General features: G+C 30.8%; 1 protein-coding gene across 1 annotated transcript; it reads right to left on the bottom strand.

Annotated features, from left to right (window-relative positions):
* Positions 1-2,028: 2,028 nt before the first annotated feature.
* LOC118193870 (uncharacterized) lies at positions 2,029-14,811 on the bottom strand. The gene is made up of 2 exons (XM_035365033.2): positions 14,653-14,811; positions 2,029-3,029 (listed from the first exon to the last, which is right to left on the bottom strand). Exons 1-2 carry the CDS (start codon positions 14,653-14,655, stop codon positions 2,562-2,564), a joined length of 471 nt encoding a protein of 156 aa, XP_035220924.1. The 5' UTR covers positions 14,656-14,811; the 3' UTR covers positions 2,029-2,561.
* Positions 14,812-20,989: the final 6,178 nt, after the last annotated feature.

Genomic DNA, 20,989 nt, shown 5'->3' with positions numbered 1-20,989 from the left:
TGTGTCCTCCTTATATGTTGTATCCTCTATTTATTATGTATACAATATATATTGTATTATACATAATAAATAGAGGATTCGGAAATTTCGGAAATTCTTCTGGTTTGAAAACAATTAGTTGATGCTTTTATTCGGAAATTTTTGAGATTTTACTGGTTTTGATTTTATTTCTTACATGTCTTTGTGAATTAGGTTCTAAATTTCTTTCTTTTTTGCCTCCCTCTTTCTATAAATTTATATTACATGCATCTTATTTATTATGCATACAATTTATATATATATAAGGAAGCAACAGAATGGAGAAAAATGCCTGAAGTGCACTATTTTTGTTGCCATCTGAAGAAAAGTTAAGGTAGGAAAGGCTGAAATGAGACATCATGAATTTTGTTTTGCATGCCTTTTATATGTTTATATGTTTTATATGTGGTTAAAAAGCTACCCTAAGTCAAATCTGTAGACAATTTATGTTTTTTAGCCATCTAAGAAAGATTTGTGTAATTTCCGCAGGTAATAGAAATAATATTTTCAAAATAGTTGCAAGCTTGAATAACATGAATGAGTTATGCAAAATTAATAGCAATGGTCTGTTGATTTGTTTACAAAATGAAGTATTCTTATAATACCCGAAATTAAGTTAATTTACCTAACGAGCATTATTTTAGATTTGTGAATATTAATTTAACAGTACATCATATACTTTAAAATGACAGAAAATCTTAACTTCGTAAGAAGAAATTAATAGCGCAAAAATTTCTAACTTATGTGGTCATGTCAACTAATTATCACTTAATTTTAAGAAACTGTTTACAGAACCACTGTTTATAGAATTTATTTGATTTTATTTTGTATTTTAGTTTCATGAGGATATTAAAAAGTTTCTTAAAATTATTATTAATTTGAATTTTATATTTGAATTTCTGCTTCTAAAACAAAGAGTGAGACGGTTTTCTCGCTAGTAAACATCCTAAGGCTAATAAACAGAACAGATTTAATGTAAACTCAGCTTAATAAGGGCATAAAACAATTTGAAACAATGACGTACTTCTTTTTTAACCAAACTTTCGTACTTTTACCAAATTGTTAAGTGATATTGTAATATAATCATATTTAATGGATCACTGAACAGACTTTTAAAACCTGACTGGCTTTGTTATTTTTTAAATTAATAATGAATTTTTCAGATAAATAAGGCATTCATTCCTTTTCTATATAATAAAAAGCAAACGACTTATAAGTCGTCAATAGTGTATTAAATATGGCGTTTTCAACATTTTTCTATAATTTTATATCTGTATGAATAATAAAAGTAATAATGTATAATACAGTTAAAAATTTAACAAGGAAGGTGTAGAAATAAGTCACACATCTTACACGGACTTTAAAAATGTTTTAAAAAACTTATACTTCGTAAGAGAGTCACAAATTCCATGTATAAAAGCTAGCAATTTTCTGTTTGTGCCTGAAAGGAACGAAATAATAACGATAAGTTATATTTTACGGCCTATTTCAACTTCTGTAATGCTCAACGTGATCTAATTGGAACTAATCTAAACGTAAAATATAAGACTATGCGAAAAAGCAATCGTAGAGTAAGGTAGATTTTGAATGAAACTCTATTGACTTCGAAGCTCATCTGATGTAGGTCCCTCTTCTTAAGAAGCAGAAAGTTTTCCCAATATTTGATTACTTCTTTTCCCAATTTTAAATTGAATATGGTGTTTAGAATGATGACGCTGCAGGAAACAGCAGTATATAGTAATTGGTTTTTATCTATAACAGTTTACTATTATAGATAAAAACCAATTACTATATATTTATAAACGATGTGCATTAAAAATGTGTTCTTGTTATGTTTATTTATATTAGCAATGTTGGAAAGTCACATGTAAAATTATTCTGTGAAATCGTGGAAAAAATAGAATGATTAAGTTGAGAAAAAGTCATTAAAATTTTCATATTGTCCTTTATATTACAGATTTAATGAAATTTAAGTGAATGTTTACCCTGCTGAAACAAAAGACCACAGGATTTTAAAAAATATCTTTTTATTCAATGCAAAAAATCGTGAACCATATCTAAATAAATTCCACCTATCTACGTACGTACAAATGCTCTTGTAAAAGGCATGTAGCAAATGAAGGAAAATCTAAGAGGAATGATCTAACTTATACAGATATCTACTGACAGGAGCACTTTCTTGCAACTACACTATTCTCACGATAAGTGAATCTACTGCAACAAAAGCGGTTATCCTAACCATTTCACCTGCTAAAAATCTTATTACATGTTATTTCATTGACATTCAGAGTCATTATATAGCCAGATTTTTTATTTCAATGGTATGCGCATATTATGCTAACAAAGCGATTAATTAACCTTTTTGATAAATTTCTTTGAAATTTAATAATCTCACTATTGTAGTAATTAATTTTTCAGTAGTAAGTACAAAACTTTTGTGCAATAATAACACCAATTTTCATCATAATTAGTGAGTTTTTTTACGAAGCATTATGTTACATTAAATTAATTGTAGGCTCAAGCTTTTTTGTTTAAAAAATGCTTTAATCCAATCTCCGCCTCCATAATCCTCTTTTGAAGCGACTTTTGTCAGCATCACCACTGGTCTTAGGATCACCACCTTCAGATGGATTTTCAGAAGATGACTGCTCCTGTTGTTTGGAATCGTCCTGCGATTCACTTACAGAGGACTCATCGGGATGATCCAAACTATGGTCATGACCAGTTTCAGGAGAATGATCGTGCCCTGGATGCTCATGATCACCTTCATCTTTCACTTCTTTAATAGATTTTGGCTCATCTTCATGGCCTTCATGGTCAGAATGGTCAGGGTCATCTTTCGGATGTTCTTCGTGGGTGTGTGGTGGTGTCTTGGTTGATATCTCTGGTGAACCCGTTGATGAACGCTCATCTGCAGGTGAGGCAGGTAACTCTGGTTCTGGCTGTTCAGGTATGGTTGAGCAATGACCAAGCGCAAGCACGACGACGAAAATAAATACTGTTTTTCGCATCTAAAAATAAAATATAATAAATTAATAATGCAAAACTATGAAAAGTATGAAAAAATATCTTAAGAAGAGAATTCATAAAAATAAGACTTTTAATCAGGTTTCTTCTGATTAAAAGGTTTGTTCTGATTGAAACACAATCAGAGGTCTTTCTATGCAGTTGCTTACTTCTCATAACTATGAGAGGATGAAAGAATACATTTGTTTATGGCCGCCCTATAATAAGCCAAAATTTAAAAAAGGACTAATTATTAAAGGGAAATTTTTCTGTACTTCTATTTGATGATTTGCTGAAGCGAAATTTCCATTTTAATTTAATAATAATATTCTTTATTAGAAAAAAAATATTGCTTACAAATCACAAATTCCTTTTTTGTTAATTAATATTTAATAATTTATTAATTATAATAACACAAATTCCTTATTTATTTAATAACTGTCTGATTTCTAAGTATATAAATGTTTTGCCATTGAGAAAATTTTCTATTTGCCACATATAAATGTCGGTACGTTAGCGACAACGTACGACAAAATAATCTATCAAACATGCGACAAAAGTCTCAAAAATGAGACAAGCTATAAGTCTTTTATAGCACATAATAACATGGTAAAGATACAAGAATAGGAAATGAAATGGAATTTTGCATTGCTTCTTTACATCATTTGAATACTTTTCTTTCATGCTGATATTTGTTTCAGTAGAGTGATTTAAATAGCTACATTAAAAATTTTCGTACGTAGCCAAAATGTACTTTTTTAAAAAAAAAATTATTTTTTGCTTGTATTCTATATGACTCATTTGACATTTATTCGTCAAATATCTAATTAAGAAATCTCTTCAGGTTAGGTCTGATTTTTTAATGCAATTTTTAGAAAATTTATCTTGTTAAATAAGCATTTTGCTTTAAGCGCCAACATTAAGACGTACACTAAGAAATGATGCAGAAAGAACAGTATTAGATCAATCCTCTAAATGATATAGCATTTAGTTAGAACTAATGTCAATCTTAGATTGAATCTTTGTTAATTTCAAAATTTTAATTGACTTCCTTTTATAGCATTTACTATTTTTCATTTATCTGTCTGCTTTTACTTGAACTCTGTGTTTTCATATTCCTAATAATAAATTATTATATTTCTAATTACTAGCTTTTGTGCACATACGCAATAAAATTTTTCCAAAATATCTATTTAAGGTGGAAACCTACTTAGTAGAAATGAACTCGAAGAAATAATAAGTAAATAACGCAAATTAATACGCAGTTTAATATTACTATATGTAGCCAAGAGAAAAATAAAAATAAATAAATAGAATTACATATCACAAGAACAAGTAAAAAATATCTAACAAGCAGGCTAATTACTTGAATAACTGTAATAATGCGATAGCTAACAAAGAAAATAAAAGGTATTGATAAACATACATATTAGCATTGCAAACAAACATTATAAGGAAACTTCCAAATATGGAAATATGTATTACCTTTAGCACTTAGATTTATCTAAGTATATTTTTATAACCAAACGATTTTAATGGGAATCTATAGGATTAGAAATTTTCATTGGAAAGTTTTCAGAAAGTTATTTGGAGTACATTAGCGAAGAAAAGAGAAATGATTATTTCGAAGTTTACCAATGGCTGATTTATATAGAGATAATACAAATTAGCAGGGCTGTGTCTTCAAATGTTACAATGGAGTGGTAGGCAACAGACAGCGAAAAAACGTACTATAAACTCTATTAAATCCTCCTCCTCAACACTATGCCAAAGCAATACTTTCGTAATTCTAAGTTTATTTACATTCTTGAATTTCTGAACTTATTTAGCAAGTTCAAAAGCTTAAAATATCTTGGGAATATATGCTTAATGGTGAAATGAGTACACAGTAGTTCATAAACTTAGGTAATTAATATTTTATATAGTATTACAAACTGATACATATATATAAGTAGTTGATTTTCATTAGCAATCAAATCAGTTCGGTTATCTCATACTTCCTGAGTTACTTATAAGGTATTTTCTCCCTCCTTTCTGCATGTCTTCGTAGTGCAACGGTAGCATACTAGGTGCATTTTTAAGAGGTCCAGGTTTAGATTCCAGCCAGTTTTCATCTCTCTTGCTTCAAAAATAACCTAATGACTCTACAGCGGCTCCCGAACTAAAAGGTGATGATTACTAGGATTTTGCGACTGGGTTCCCTAATTTTTAAGTGCCATTTAAAATGCGAAATATATAAGGTACTTTCTCCCTCCCTTCTGCATGCCTTCGTGGTGTAACGGTAGCACACTCGGCGCGTATTTGAGAGGTCCATGTTGGAATCCCAGCGAGGGCATTGCTCATTTTTCACTTCTCCAGCATCAAAAAGCCTAATGACTCTACATATTTAGGTAATAAAGGAAACTAATTTTCGAAATAATTTATACAAGAGAATAATCTAATAAATTTATGTAAGATAAAAAAAATCAGGTAAAAAAATAGTCTGAAAATGAAAGAAATATTTGGTAAAAAAAGGGGAAATAATTCTGCACATAATTAGACTTTAGACGTACGGAAATATGTATTATCGAGACTTTTCTCTCACCTTCATCGAAAAAATAAATTATTGTCCTGCTGAATAAGTTATTTCCGCTTCAATAAATTCAAACACGTCTTGGGCTACACATGTTAACCCTCTGATGATCAGTTACCTCATTATGGACTTTTTAGATTTGCTTACCGGAAAACATAATTTTATTTCAAAATTGTTCTTACAGGACTTCCGCCTATTGATTTAGATATTGTATGTAAGAATATCATTTTCGATGGTAGTGTCAAGTGATAACTATGGAAGACTGCATAAATGGAAGTTTACCCTTTTGCGATATTCGTCCCCCACTACTTCTGAGCTACAGATTTCTGTGATTATGAAGTTATTGCTGAAAATTGATTGCACATTGTTTGCTTTACAGAAGGCAGCAAAATGAATAAGGTTGGTCGGTTGATATTTTTTCTTTTTAAAAACCAGTCTGAAGTTTGTCATTTTAAGCAGCGTATTTGAAGTGAATGCACAGTTTCTCAAGCAGAATTTCTCTTTATTTATCTTGTCAAGTGTATCAAAGATAATTGAGGGACTACATCCTTATTTTTTTACTACTCTCATTCTTCTTCTCACCTTTTGAACAGTATTGCGAGTCGAGACAAACTGGTAATCGGAACCCTCTTAGCTGTCAGTCACTTATAGATATAATAATTTATATTCACTTTGTTTATGTACGCTGTTATCACGCGATTTATGGAAATGAAATAGTTGACAATTAATTAATGACTCTAAATTTAACCATCGACAATAATATTAGCATTCCAAAGTGCTACTGGAAGTCCTTTTATTATAACAAACTTTAAGCTAAGTGGAATGAAGAATAAACTTAAACTATATTAAGAGTCTTTATTCTTTACATGTTTCAAAGCAGGAGAGCTAAGGGATAATTATAACGGGGTAAAGTATACGTATGTTATGCAGTGGCTTTTAAAAATTTTTATTAGAATTTTTGATAAATAGGATACTTATGACAGGCCTTGCAACGTAAGCACAGTCAGTGCCCCACCGAAACGCGTAGGGAGAGATTGTGTTCGCGTTCTCAGTCTTAGTTAGTTAATAGGAAAAAAATCGTAAATTTTGGTTTAAGGTATGTTAATTGATCTTTTCATAAAATTGTTTTACCTATTTATTTGGTATACATATCAAGTTTTAAAATGCTTTTTAAAGTCTTTTAGTAATCGCAATATTTTTTTATAAATCAGAAGCCATACGTTGGGAAAGTTGATGCAAAATCTAGGGTTACAACTAGCCTCGAGATTTTGATTCATGTAGTTAAACTATGTGCTTTAAATATTAACATGCAGATTACTTTATTCTACCCAGTTTTCCTTCCCAAAATAGAAAAATCTATTTTTTACTTTCAAAGATCTAACTTCACCCTAAGGCTTCACCTCGGAAGCAGTCTAACAAAGACCGAGACAGAAAAAATCTGACATGCTAATTGACACAACCAAAAAAGCAGCACTGGTTAAAGAATATGAAGAGATAATAAGAAATGAAAACAAAAAGAAAAAGATTAAGAAAAGAATAAGGGAAAGAGAAAAGTTAAAGAAAAAAAAGAGAAAAAGAATGAAGACGAGTATTTTGATTAAATTAATGAAAGAAAGGTAATGAAAAAGTATTTTCAAATATTGTTGTTTTAGTAGTTACTATTTGCCTCAGGTCAGAGGCAAATTGTAACAGATGGATAGTGCGTTTCTGGAGATAAAATCAACAAAATTGCATGAATTTCTTTTCCTCCATGAGATGAATAAATAGTTATGCTATAAAAAAAGCATTTATAAACAAGAAATCGTAAATGCAGTTAAAAATATAAATATTGTTTTCAAATAGTGTTACAACTAGCCTCTAACTCCCTTGTCTCATTTTTTACCTGAGCACGGTAAGTTTGAAAACTACCTGTTTCATTTCAGTCTAAGATCAAGTATCTTGTATGACTATTTGAAAAAAGTACCTCAACATGTGGAACATTTCACTTTCTCCTGTCCTACTCTCAACATGGCCCTAGATTATGCCTTCAGAGTGATTTAAAAATGTTAGGTATGACTTGGTCAGGGAACTTAATTTACTTTTTAAAATATATGTGCCTATTGCCAGTATACGTAACAGAACATCTCAAGAATTTTTATAAGAAAATGAGCAATATCATTTTCATTTCCAAACCCATGTTTTCAACAATTTAAATTTTTTTAAAATAACTTATTAACATTTTTAGTCAAATTTCAATACCAAATGCATGAATAACTTGTTTCTTATTAAACAATAAACAAACTACTGTATCTAAGAAGTTGACCTTTATTATAAGCAAATAAGTTCGGTTATTTTATAATTCCTTTTGATAACTATTTTGTGTAGTCTAGTCTGGTGTTATCTGCTTTTGTTTGCTTTAGTTATGAATAAAATACTTAAATAACTTACTTTTGTAAGCCTGTGATGTATATTAATTTGTGGTGTAAGGAGAATTTATATGTGTTCCAATAAAAAAGTGTCGGAAGACAGAAGTTATAATGCGTAGCGATTTTTTTTATTCTCTAACAAATGTCTCACCACTGGATGGGTATTTAAAACCCTTGAATGTTGTGAAATTGACCTGGTTTCGATCGCAGGAGAAACTGATGGCTTCCTGGCTGGTTTTCGTATTTTAATTTCAGTTTACCAGTTTCCTTAATAAAGTCCTCCACGAAACAATCCCTCCCCTTAGGCAGACAGTTGTTTTGTGCTTTGCCGTATTCAAGTAACCTAATCTAACCATTTGCATCAAATTAAACCTATTTTAACTGTTATGCGCTACTTATATGGTAATCTTAATATATTCATTTTACGTTTTTTATTCCATTCTGAGAAGATGCTTACCTCCTTCAAAGCTTGAATGCTCCTAGCATTTTCAAGAAATTACGGTTTTAATTTTTCGATTTTGTATATGAAAAATTAAAATTCATACAACGTATCTATTAGACATTGAGTAATCACGATTTCAAGAAAATGAATATAAAATAATGTTTCATTGTACCATAATAATTCATAATGAATGTAAAATGTGTTTCACTGTTGTAAAATTTAACATTAAGTACAAACATTTGGCATGTAGTATCGTAAGCTATTCGAAGTGTCAGTTAGTTATACATCATTTATGACGCTGTAAAGGTATTTAATTTCAGAAAAGCGTTACAGATTACTTTCAAATGAGGAATATGCCTTCGCGGAGGATTTTTTAAGTGAGTTGCTTTTATATCATATAAGCCCACGAATTTAAATATTAAAAAGTTGTAAATAGCTGTGAAGAATGCTTAAAAACATACTCCGTTTAACTGCATAATCAAGTTTATTTCCAACTAAATATAATTTTTCAATGTTGTCTAAGATATTCTTTTAATTATTTCTAGGTACTTAGAAGTTTTTGAAGAAATTTTGCTTCATACCTGCTTCAATAAATGAAATGTATATTTAATTCCTTTAATTTTCATAATCGGGGCTTCCTAAAACATTGTGTCTCATAGCTTCCTTTTTAAAAGGAAATTAATTAATTAATTAATTACTAACAAGCGTTATAGAATAAGTAAAGTCTTTATGTTCATTGAGATACTTACAGATATATTTGCAAAGCTATATTTGCAAAGCTAACAGAAATAATATAACTTAATACTTATTACAGATATATTTGCAAAGCTAACAGAAATAATATAAAATATAATTATAATTTACTATAACAACATTAATCTTCATACTATTGCAATGTAATAAACTTCCTAAAGCTCTTTTATCATCGCCACAAATAACAATTTTCTTGCTTAGTTAAATAGTCTTGCTTAGTCTCTCAGAGTTACAATGTTTACATTAGTACCACAGTTTTAACAATCTAGGTCATAAACACGCACCTGAACGCTCGGCGATTAAGGAAATTTCTCTATCTGCCTGTAGAGAAAAAAACTTAAGATTTTTTTTTAAATCCAAACATGGTATTGTCTTCGGTAAACTACGAAGCTCTCTATACTATTAAAATCTGTTTAGCGTCTGTCTATTTGTAGCATCATCTCCTCACAAATGGTGAGGAGTTGAGTATCGACAGAGGTACTCCAAAACAGAGGATTCCAAAAATTCGTGGGAAGCATTTCGACCGTTCTCATCTCCGCGCGATTTTAATCATCTGTGATTAAAAACCCTGAAAATGCTATACTAGCAACAAAAAAATTATTTCCAAATTGAATATTGTGGTTTACGCGATACTTATTGATTGCTGCGGGTTGTTGCGCGATATTAAAAATACTGAAAATGCTCAAAAAAATTATTTACGAATTGGTTGTTTGCCTGAAAAGCTCTCTCATCTTGCGGGCTTACCCGAAATTATTTTAATATTGTTGAAATTTCAACTAATTCAATCTTCAGCTTCTAAGAGATTTTGTTTTCCATAAAATGCGGCTTAGCAGGCAAGAAGAAGCAAACGAGCGTCAGATATAACAACTGACTGATTGATTCTGCCTGTCTTTCAGTTTGCGGTCCCTTTGAGCTGCCATTCTCTGGATTAAAGTTTAATGTGTTACTTTAATTATCTATAAGTGATACTTTTTAGTGGCTGGTGAAGGTAAGAATTAGATTAGAGAACATTCCGTGTGAAATAGTAATTAAAAGATTTTACGGGTAAATACTGGTTGGGGTTATGTATACTTAATATGTGTCTGTCACAAATAGCATGTAAAGATTATTTTAATTTTCTAACAGTTATTCTTAATTTTGAAACCATTTCTTTAAAATTCTTGTTTCCCACTTACAACTCCCTGCGAGAATAACTTTTTAGTATCGCTTTACATGTAAATGAGGTAGAAAAAGTATATAAAGGAAGTTTTGCTTGCTTCAAGAGAACATTCAGTACTTCAACACACAGGCAGCCAGGTATCTTCTCTAAAAGAAGCAAGGTGCTTCACACTCTTTGCTCCATCTGTTTCTGCCTCTCCTGCAGAAAACGTCGCTGATGTTTTTCACCTCCGCCAGGCCCGTTTGGGACTCATTAAGGAACTAGTAAGAGCAGGAAAGGAAATCTCCTGCTGTGGACCAAGTACGTTACAAAAGTGTTAAAGTGTCTTCAAGAGAAGAGCTTAAGAGTCCTTTGTGCCGCGTGTTTGCAGTCAGGCTGCTTCGTTGTTTAAAGCTAACTACGCTCGGCCGAATTGCCTGCTTCGAGTGCCTGCTTCGACTAAGTTTAGTTTAGCATAAGATTAGTTTCTTATTTTGATTTGAAGCCCAAGTGGAGGCTTTTCTCTAAACCCGAGAAAGAGGCCAACTGTAGTTTTAGTTTGAGATAATAAAGGGTGAGTTTAACCATTCTTTGGGCACTTTACACGCCTTGGACTCAGCGATAAGTCGCTACATAGTTCAATTAGGTTTCTACGAAGTCAAGCGTACTTAAAGTAGTTAGAAATACTATAAGTAGGTGATTTTAGTTTCAATAAAAATGGGTTATGATTACCAAAAATGTGTTTAGTTATACTTTGTTTTCAGTTTCTTTTTCGTGAAGGTTTTTGAAGTGAAAATTCACTTTAAATAATAGTTTACAACCAATAGTTAACCAAGTAGATTTCAAGTATAAGTTAAACATTACAACTCGCATCCCCGAAGTACAACTATTCGAGAAACTTTACAGCACAGTACAAACCAAGAAAAAGACTGCAAGTTAAATACAATTAGTCAAAAAACATTACAGCACAGAACAAATCAAGTAAAGATTTCAAATCAATTCCGCTTCACAAATTACAGAAATTGTTTCCATTTGCCAACTATGTTAAATGTACATTTTTTAGAAGTATGGGAAGCTAAAGAAATAAGGATAGAAATTGTGGACATTGTGAAGCATCTTAGGAGTCGTAATAACTCGTTAAAATATTTAAATATTTTAAAAAGCATTATTGATGGAAGTTTAATATCTATAATTTTAAATGAGGAATTCTAGCTCACTGAGTTCTTATATAGTATGTGGACATCTTACGAACTTTATGAAGCATAATGGGAAGAATTCTCGACGACTGTGTTCGAAGATTGGTCTACTTGAGATATTAAATTTGGTATGCCTTATCAGAAGAATTTTCAATCAAGTAATGGAAAAACATAAGGTTTATAAAATCCGGAAGTAGATTTTAGCTCTCACATTTTTTGGGTGGTTGTGGGTTTCTCGCAAATGTAAGGCAGTGTCCTCCATGAAAGCAACCTTCTTCTTAGAAAGATAGCCCTGCTTTACCGCAAAAGCTTTCCCATAAACAGAACAAACGCGAATTTCTCTAATAAATAAAAAAAAGAGCAAAGAATGCATCGTGTTTGGTGTTCTCATGCAAATTTTTAAAAGTTCTGAGTGCTTAACTCCACATACTAGAAAAAACCTACTGTATCAAGATGGGTGAAAGAAAACCTTAATGGTGAACTCTCTAAATGAAACTGGCTTGTGTTTATGTTACATATGAAAAAACTGACCTCTTCTCCCCCCCCCAAAAAAAAAACTATGCAACTAATCTCTTCTCTGGCAGCCGAACGGGAAATGAAATACCAGTGCTCAACAATTTATCAGAGAATGTACATGTATGATCCGACTTCCCTCCCATATAAATTTTTGACGTTGTCTAGGAAATTAATTATTCTGACATTACAGTAATTTAATCTATAGCAGACTCAAGCAAAGTCAAATAACGTCATAATTGAAACAATTGAAGTATTGAGTCAGTTGTATACAAGAAGAAATTAATAGATTAATTAATATGATAAAGCGTGCAAAGGCTATTTGCTTAAGACGTAAGGCGCTTTCGTGGAAATAAGAAAAAAGGGCTCCTACTTCCGCTACATTTGGGAAATACACCCAACAGTTTCGTCATCCGAGGCCGAGACAAACTATTGCTGTTCCTAAGCTAAAGCTATTTGGCCTCTCACGTGCTTCAACAAATAAAATATAAGATTCAGATTAAAATCTTCCTACTAAATCAAAGATTTTATTAAATAGTGTGCTTTGATCTCTACCATAAAATGGATCTTCATCGGCAGAATATTTTAAATGTATCTGAATAATCATGTGTGCAGTTTTGTGTACTTCACTAGCTTCATTGAGTTTTGCATTTTGATACTTCATCTTTCATTTTCAAAAAATGACCATTATTTGATTGAAGCCATCGCTATGAACATTGGATTTGTATTATAGATATGTGTTTTCACTGTTTACTAAGTACACTACACTACTGTTAACTGTAGTGTACTTTTCATTAAGTACACTACAGTTTAAAATACACTAGACATTAGAATTCTAATAATCTAAAGACAGAGCGTTTGCTCGTGTATTTTCATTATCACGGCATCGCCGTTATTCATGATACGAGTATTCTTCAATTTCTAAAATAAAATAAGAGTTTTTAATGCAGGACATAAGAATGATAATAGTAAGAAAGCCTGTACAGTGTGAGAACAGCATGAATTAGAATCCGAATATTAAGTTAGGCTAAGTTATTTGAATATGACAAAGCTCATGAGTGCTACTGCGCAAAAGGATAGTTGCCTTCGTAGAAGACTTTTTAAAGCAAACTGGTTCAGTCTCCCATTACACATTATAATCATATACTAAGATTAGTTCGGCATAAATGAATTAAATTCAAAGATTATGATAAACGACATGATCAAAGACTGCTGTGATCATCAAAGTTATTCGATTACCGGTAATGCGCTAAAATATCTTACGTTTATTGAGAGAATAGTTCCATAATGACTGTTCTTTAAAATTTGTTGAGAGATTATCAAACATAAGCCAATAAATTATTCAAGCTTTATACAACACTTACAAAGTCAAGCACTTACTTTTAAATCTCTCATTTTAGAAGCATTTGCATATAATCACTCTGAACGCCAGCATAGGAATTTGCAATTCAATACTTACATAAATGTGTAAACATACAACTCACATCACTCGATATGACGATGATAATGTACAGTTACTGTTCGGAAAAATATGCACATATAGCTCCGTTTTCTCAAAAGCTATGTAACTCTTTCTATTTCAGATATCCTTATAAGTAGTTCGTATTTTAAATTATTACTGTTGCTCGCTTTTATAATTCTTATAACAAACAAACATTTAAACTCAAACCAGAGGTAACCCTATAGACTCTTTATTTTTGGACTAAGACGATTAATTAATTAACATTTTAAAAGTAACATATTTGGGAATTTATTTCTTTAGATCATGAAACTTCAAACTGCTGAAAGGGAAACAAATTAATTAACCGCAAAACCAAATAAATTTAATTGGTGAGTAAAAATTTTGAAAAACAAAATTAGTAAAAAAATTATAATATAAACAAGGGAATAGTGAGGAAATTTTGAATAGCCATCGTATATTATAAGAGGATTAGGATTATTTCGATTATGGAAAAGCACACGAAGGTTAGCTGCCTAACGGAAGACATTTTAGAGGAAATTGGCTCGATTTCGCGTTACAAATGAAGAAAATCACGAAATCCTCCCTGCAGACAGCCCGTTCACCGACATTTGAATCCGAGTCGAATTACCAATATCCAGCAGTCTTACTGCTCAACAGATTGTAAGCGTTTATTATAAAAGCTTAATAACGAATATTTTAATATTTTAACGTCCTAGTTCTAACGGACATAATTTAGAAATAAGAGCTTTCTTTCGATTCATTATGTTATAGATCAGAACATCTGACAACTTATAAACTGCAATATATCTGACTGAAAATATCTTAGCACAAAATTTAGATTTTAAGAAGCTTGTTTTATAAAGATTTTCCCCCTCCACAAACACATTTACATAGCATCAATACTTTTCCTTAAGTAATGCAATAAATGATTGGTAATCATATTTCAGTACTTTCTTACACTCCTAAGCAATAAATATATACTGTGGAGGTTTTAATAAATTTCATGTTAATTTCACTATGTAACATGGAATGAAAATAATAGTGCAGCTTTAAGATTAAATTTATTTATAATAAATGAATCAAGATAAAATGCAACCTAGATTTGTGTTCAATTCCATGTGAACGAAAGCTAATAAACCAAACTTACCATAATGAAACGTTTTGCGAAGCAGAGGTTTTAGATGTTACTGGTTAGAGCAGATCTTTTGTAATAGTGAAAGTTCTTCTCTCTCTCCTCTTTATAGGCAAACAAGATCCTTATGACCCTATAGACCTCAGAAGAAGAGGAATGCAAAAGAAGACTTGCCTGGCCGGCGGCAGAGTTCCTTTTTGCTATCGTTATTTCTCTTTTTATCGTATGTTCATCTCAAATTCAGTCACTGTCATTTTATGAGTGATGAAGAGTTATTTTGTTTTTTCCCTGGGGTTGCCATATTTGGCTCGTTATGAGGCTTCTGTACTTAAAAATCTCACTACATTAGAGTACACACAATTGAGTTTTCACATTTAAGCTTTAAATATGTTATAAAGAACATTTTTTTAAAAAATAATTAAGTTAAATTTAAAACGAATGCTTTTCAAATAACATATTAAAAACAACATTGATATAAATTCAGTGAAAATGTAAATTCTATTAATCTTTACTTATTTATCAGATGTTTATAGTTCTTTATATTAATATTTTGCTTTGAGTCCGTGAATGGTCTATTGAATGACGTCGGAAAACACTGACAATTCGTTCTGAATATGGTTGCTGGTGCCAGAAAGACATGGATGAATAAGAGTTTCGTAAATTATCTAATTTATCTTGCGTATAACAGGCACGAGTCAACCCTTGCAAAGTCCTCCATGACGAAGTCTATCCCATTGGACAAGAAGCATTCACCTGTTTCCTCATAATTAGTTTATAAAGTACACTGTTTTAGCAGTAGCTAAGAGTAAGTCATATCTATAGGTATCTGACAATTTAAATTTCTACATTTTGTGCAATTATATAAGTTAGTTTGTAGACTGATGTAATTAATGCAAAATATGTCAGAAGTACCTGCCAGAGAACAGATGCTTTAATGGAGAACGTTTTAAGGGAAATACTCTCCTAATCGTTTTGGAAAAATCACTAAAATCCTGTGCATCCATCCCGTTGAACAGTAAACGCCCAGAAATTCGCAATTTGCGATTTTCCTCGATCATTGAGGACTCAGTTAAACGGTACTGTATAACAGCTAAAAGTATAATTAAAATACATGCTTTCCAATCTCGAAACTACAGATTACCATCTAGCACCCCAAAGAAAAGCTTACAGATAAAAAAAAATTTAATGATTAAAAATTTAAAAAAAAAGTAATACAACCAGCAAAATGCAGTTTAATGCATGAAATAGATGTACGTTTAACAGTTATTATAGTCCTACTACTTTAAGATTCTACCTCCAAAAATTCAAGATACGGAGTATTGCCAGATGGTGGGAGATGAACTTGCTACTTAATTATCTTAACACAAATTATGTCTATGTTTGATAGTAAGAATGGAGTTGAATTATGAATGCCAAAAAAGTGAAAAATTAGTGAAATTTATAATACGTCAAATGTATCTTAAAGCTGGATGAGAATTTTTGACATTCTTTTCCAGTGAGTATTATCAGTGCACAAAATATTGATTTTGATGCGGTTTGTGGTGCAAAAGATTGCATTTTTAAAACTGAAATACAAGAAAATAATTTTGGAGGTAATGCAAGCGGTTCTTGTGAAAAGGTCTCAGCCAATTATTTTACTGGATATTTAGTTTGTTTGATTTTGGGAAAGCGTGCGACAACTATCAGTTTAAAGGGAGGGATGCCGTTCTAGAGGACATTCTAATGAATCTGTCTCGTATCCATGTTACACATAGAGAAATCCATGAAAATGCTCATGCAACCAGCCTATTCAGCAGAACTCGTACCTCAGTTGAATAATCAGTTCTAAATGGTCTTAACGACTTGGCTACTGACAGTCAGTATTCTACTAAAGAAATTATCTATAACAACTTTCAACAACCTTTGAATGTATGTAAAGTTTTTCCAGTATGGGAAGTTTATTATGACATTTCAAACAGTATTTCTTTCATATGCGCAATATTATGTTACATTTCTTAAGATGTTCAAATGTACTTCGCAGTTTTTTTTTTAATCATGAAAAAGTTACAAGGCTTTTCTCTCCTTTCTTCTTTTTTGATTCTATTTCACTTCTTTTCGTATGTGGTATGGAACAAAATGGAAAACCTCAAAAAGTCTTTTTTTAATTGTTATTATTATTATTATTATTATCAACATCATTCAATCATCATATTATCACAGAGTTTCAACTTAAGAAGCCTGGTATCTTAAGCTGTTCAGAATTCCTTTACTTTATCTGGCTGTTTCAATGGGAATAAACAAAAACAAAAGATCTTTTGCTTCGTTCATAATTTTCATCAAAATTACTGAAAGGATGAGTCATTATAGGGACTATAGTAAGAAAAGAGTGGAAAGGAAATGTATCTGTATGCTAAAACTGAAAGGCTTATTAAATACATGTTAAGAAAGGTCTGAGTTCATATGTTTGATGATTAATAGTCTATTTAAAAAGGCTCATCAGGAAGTTGTCCCTTTTTAACTTGGATTATGGCGATACACACCAGAACATTTGTAAAAGCCAGAAATGCCTTCTCGAGACTTTTTAAATTTTCACGTGGAAACTACCTTGTATCCACGTGACACATTTGAAAAATCATGCTTGGCTGCTTGCGGAAAGGAATTAAGCACAATTTATGTTATCAGTTGGGTATTCTAAATTTGAAATTCCTGGAAACAGTGTATATTAAGGCCCCTTTTATTAGCTATATATGATAAATATGGGTTCTAATTTTTGTGCGTATAAATGAAATTTGAAAGATTTATCAAAAAATATATTCAAAACATGTTGCTGAAGATTTTACAGATCAGTTCATAAGAAAAAACCATATCAATACTGCTATTAATTACTTTTCTGAATTTTAAAAACTGAAGATTTAATTTTAGATGCTTTTTTATATGACATGTTAGGATTTAGCACATTAAAGACAATTTCTAATTGTTAAACTATGGATGGAAGATTTCTGATTTAGAAATTTTCTTGTGGATTTTGGATTTAATAATTCTCTTGTTAGTTATCATTGTTTTTTAAACAATATGATATGTGAATAAGTTACAGAAATTAATAACAAAATTTGTGCAATTTGATTATTTTTTGTTGTCAAAGTAATATTTTTCTACCATTAATTTATGAAACTTTGAGACGTCTTCAAAAGGATAAAAATTGACAATTTATATTGAGTTCCCACAGAAGCAGGTAATTAAAATAATGAACGCTGTAGACAATTCATTACTGTGAGAAATCATGGGAGAAAAGGATAGTGAATTTGATTAGTAGTTGAAAGTTACGAAATGAAAACTATTTAAAATTCAACATGTACCAGCATCGTATTTTCAGCAGAAATAAATAGTAATATTTTATTATACTTTGATTCATCCGGTTCATATTTTTATATAAATCTGTAGATAAAATTTCAAATTTAACATACGTATTAATTTACAAAATGTTTTCTTGTTGAAAGAAAAGGACTCATGCGAAATGTGTTTTTTAAACTGAATAAGTTTTTTATACATAGAAATAATTAAAATCAAGCAATAAACAGCTATTCATAATGATGCTTATGATATTAGGTCAATTATACTATATGCTGAAACAAAGCCGTGCCTACATATTTTTTCACCTGAGGCAAAGCGGTAAATGTGCGCTCTGCATAAAATGCAAGATTATTTATTTACCTATTTGTGTCGGGGAAATAATAAATAAATAATACTAAATGATGTTTGAAGACATAACATTATACAAACACGCCCAATATATATATATATAACGAATATATAAATAGCCTAAAAATTCGAATTAAAAAATCAGAATAAAATTATTTTTAAACCCGTTCTGCGCTTTAGTTGCAGGATTTATATATATGCATTACTGCATATATATATATATATAACTTTATCATCACAAAGATTGACAAAGCTAGCAACAATTTTAGTGTTATTTGAAAAAAGTTTTATTTCGACCTTCTGAATAAAGAATTGAATAACGCTTGCACCTATCAAAAGATTACTACCAGCACCAAGATTCTTCTTAATAAATTTAATGCACTTCGTAAAAAACTTAAAATCCTTCCTCGGAAATATAATAAGAGATTTGCAAATCTATATGCACTACCAAAATTTCATAAGACTCCGGTCAAAGTTAGGTTCATTGCCAATAGTACCAAAAGTTATCTTAAGGAAATAGATTATCTCTTTGCACAAAAACTACGTCTAATAAGTGACCTCATTAATAATTATGATTTTAAAGATCTACATTGCAACTGAATGATTTCAAGTAACGAACATGTTCTAATAACCTTAAATACATTTAAAATAGAACATATCCAATGCTACGACTTTGAAAATCTGTATACTACTTTGCCACTTGAAGAAATTTATAAAAGTTTACTTGCTCTTCTTGAATTATTTCCCCAAATTTCTACAATAATAAATACTTAAAAATGGCAACTTTTTCTTTCATGCGTACTTTGCAATAATTTTATTCAATTCAACAACAACATCTTTAAACAAATACAGGGAATTCCTATGGAGTGGTAATTTTTCAACTTCTGTCTGTGAATTATTCCTTTTTACAAAAGAATTGACTTTTATACATTCACTCAATAAGGAAGATCATAAATTTTACCAACACATCTTTCGATGTATTGATGATGTAATAGCCTTCAACAACTTCAACAAGATTAAAAATGCCAATATCTACCTTTCATGCCTAAAACTTAATACTACAAATACCGTGCAACATGATATAGTCTACCTTGATTTGCATATTATAGATTACAATTTTTTGATAGTCTATGACAAGCGAAGAGAATTCAACTTTTCAACACTTAAATTAACCAATTGGAATTCCAATATTTCTAAAAGAGTCATCCTCAACACAATTTACTCACAGCTGCTTAGAATTAAAAGAATCTGCAATACAGCAAAACACCTTCAAGAAGAAGTACTATACTTCGTCACAATATTGAAAAATAACCTTATTCCTCAAAAAATTATTAAAAATGCCTTAAAAAACTGGCATTAACCTTACCAATTTTTAGATTTTTTGAGTTAGATAATGAAATTTTATGCTTAAAGCCCTATGGGACGGTATAAAGTGGATGGCTGATTCTGAAGATCTAATGTATAAATGTACAAATAATTCCTGTCACAACGTCTATTTTTTCTCTTAAAATTTGGCACAATACTTTTAATACTATTTTTAAATAGTTTTTAAAAAACTTTGCAGGCCAATTCTATTCTATTATTAACTTATGGGCTATTTTCGTTTCTGGCAGCTTGAACACCCTCTAGCTTGAAGAATTACGACTTTAATTAACAAATTACTATTTTTTCATTATTTCTGCTTGCTTTAGAGGCCATTTTAGGTAATATTTTGTTGAATTAGCCATTTTCTCTTTTACCCAGTTCAGTTTTCTTCAAACAATTATGACAAGACGCCAATTTGAACTTTTTCCGCATTTTTCAACACATTTCACCCCCCCTTTGCAATGAGTCAGGTTTGCTGCCAACGGTCAGTCTCTTTACATTGACTATTACCCAGTGACGTTTTCCCCCCTTTCTACATCATCCGGCCAGTTGGAGGGCAATGGAAACGCACGGGGGTTTGCCCACCCTTTTCGAGTTTCCTCGTTACCAAGGAAGACGTCTCTGTTCCAGGTCTGTTTTTAATATTTTTTCCTCTATAAGATTTTTTCTAGGTCTTGGCAAGACCCATGCTTCAATTCGTCTTTTATATTATCTTTTCCGCTTTGATTTAAATATAATTTACGGTACTTTTACAAAGTATTAATTCTTTGAGCTCGCAGGTCCACCCATAAGATCTTCTATATTTTGACTATAAGCATATCGCTATTTTATATTTTTCCTGTACATCGGAATTGCCTTTCCATTATTTAATTTTTATCTTTTTTACACCTTAATGTGTCAAAATAAGCGGACGCGTCGGAAAATTGGAACGGAGAATTAAGACTAAAGTTTTTGACATAGTTTATTTAATTCATTGAAAAATTTGTCGCGCACAGTTTCAATTGTCTGTTTCGGCGAAACGCGTGATGGAGTTAGCTTAGCTTGAAATTCATTTTAAAAAATTTCCCTTGACGAGCCAAAATGAACTTCGAATTGGGCTAATTAACCATTTACCGCTTCTTAATTTTAATTTTTTATTTTTACCTCGATCAATTGATTAGTATTTTACTGTGTTTTATATCCAATTAATTCGTTTAGCATATAGCTTACTATTTTTATTTTTACCTCGATCAATTGATTAGTTTTTTACTGTGTTTTAGATCTACTTAAATCGTTTAGCATATAGCTTACTATTTTTATTAATCTTACT

Source organism: Stegodyphus dumicola, chromosome X1 (genome assembly GCF_044657685.1).
Source record: "Stegodyphus dumicola isolate Sdum_Otavi_A_Nest chromosome X1, ASM4465768v1".
Classification (NCBI taxonomy): domain Eukaryota; kingdom Metazoa; phylum Arthropoda; class Arachnida; order Araneae; family Eresidae; genus Stegodyphus; species Stegodyphus dumicola.
Note: the sequence above shows the minus strand (reverse complement) of the source record. Positions and strands in the feature narration are given on the sequence as shown.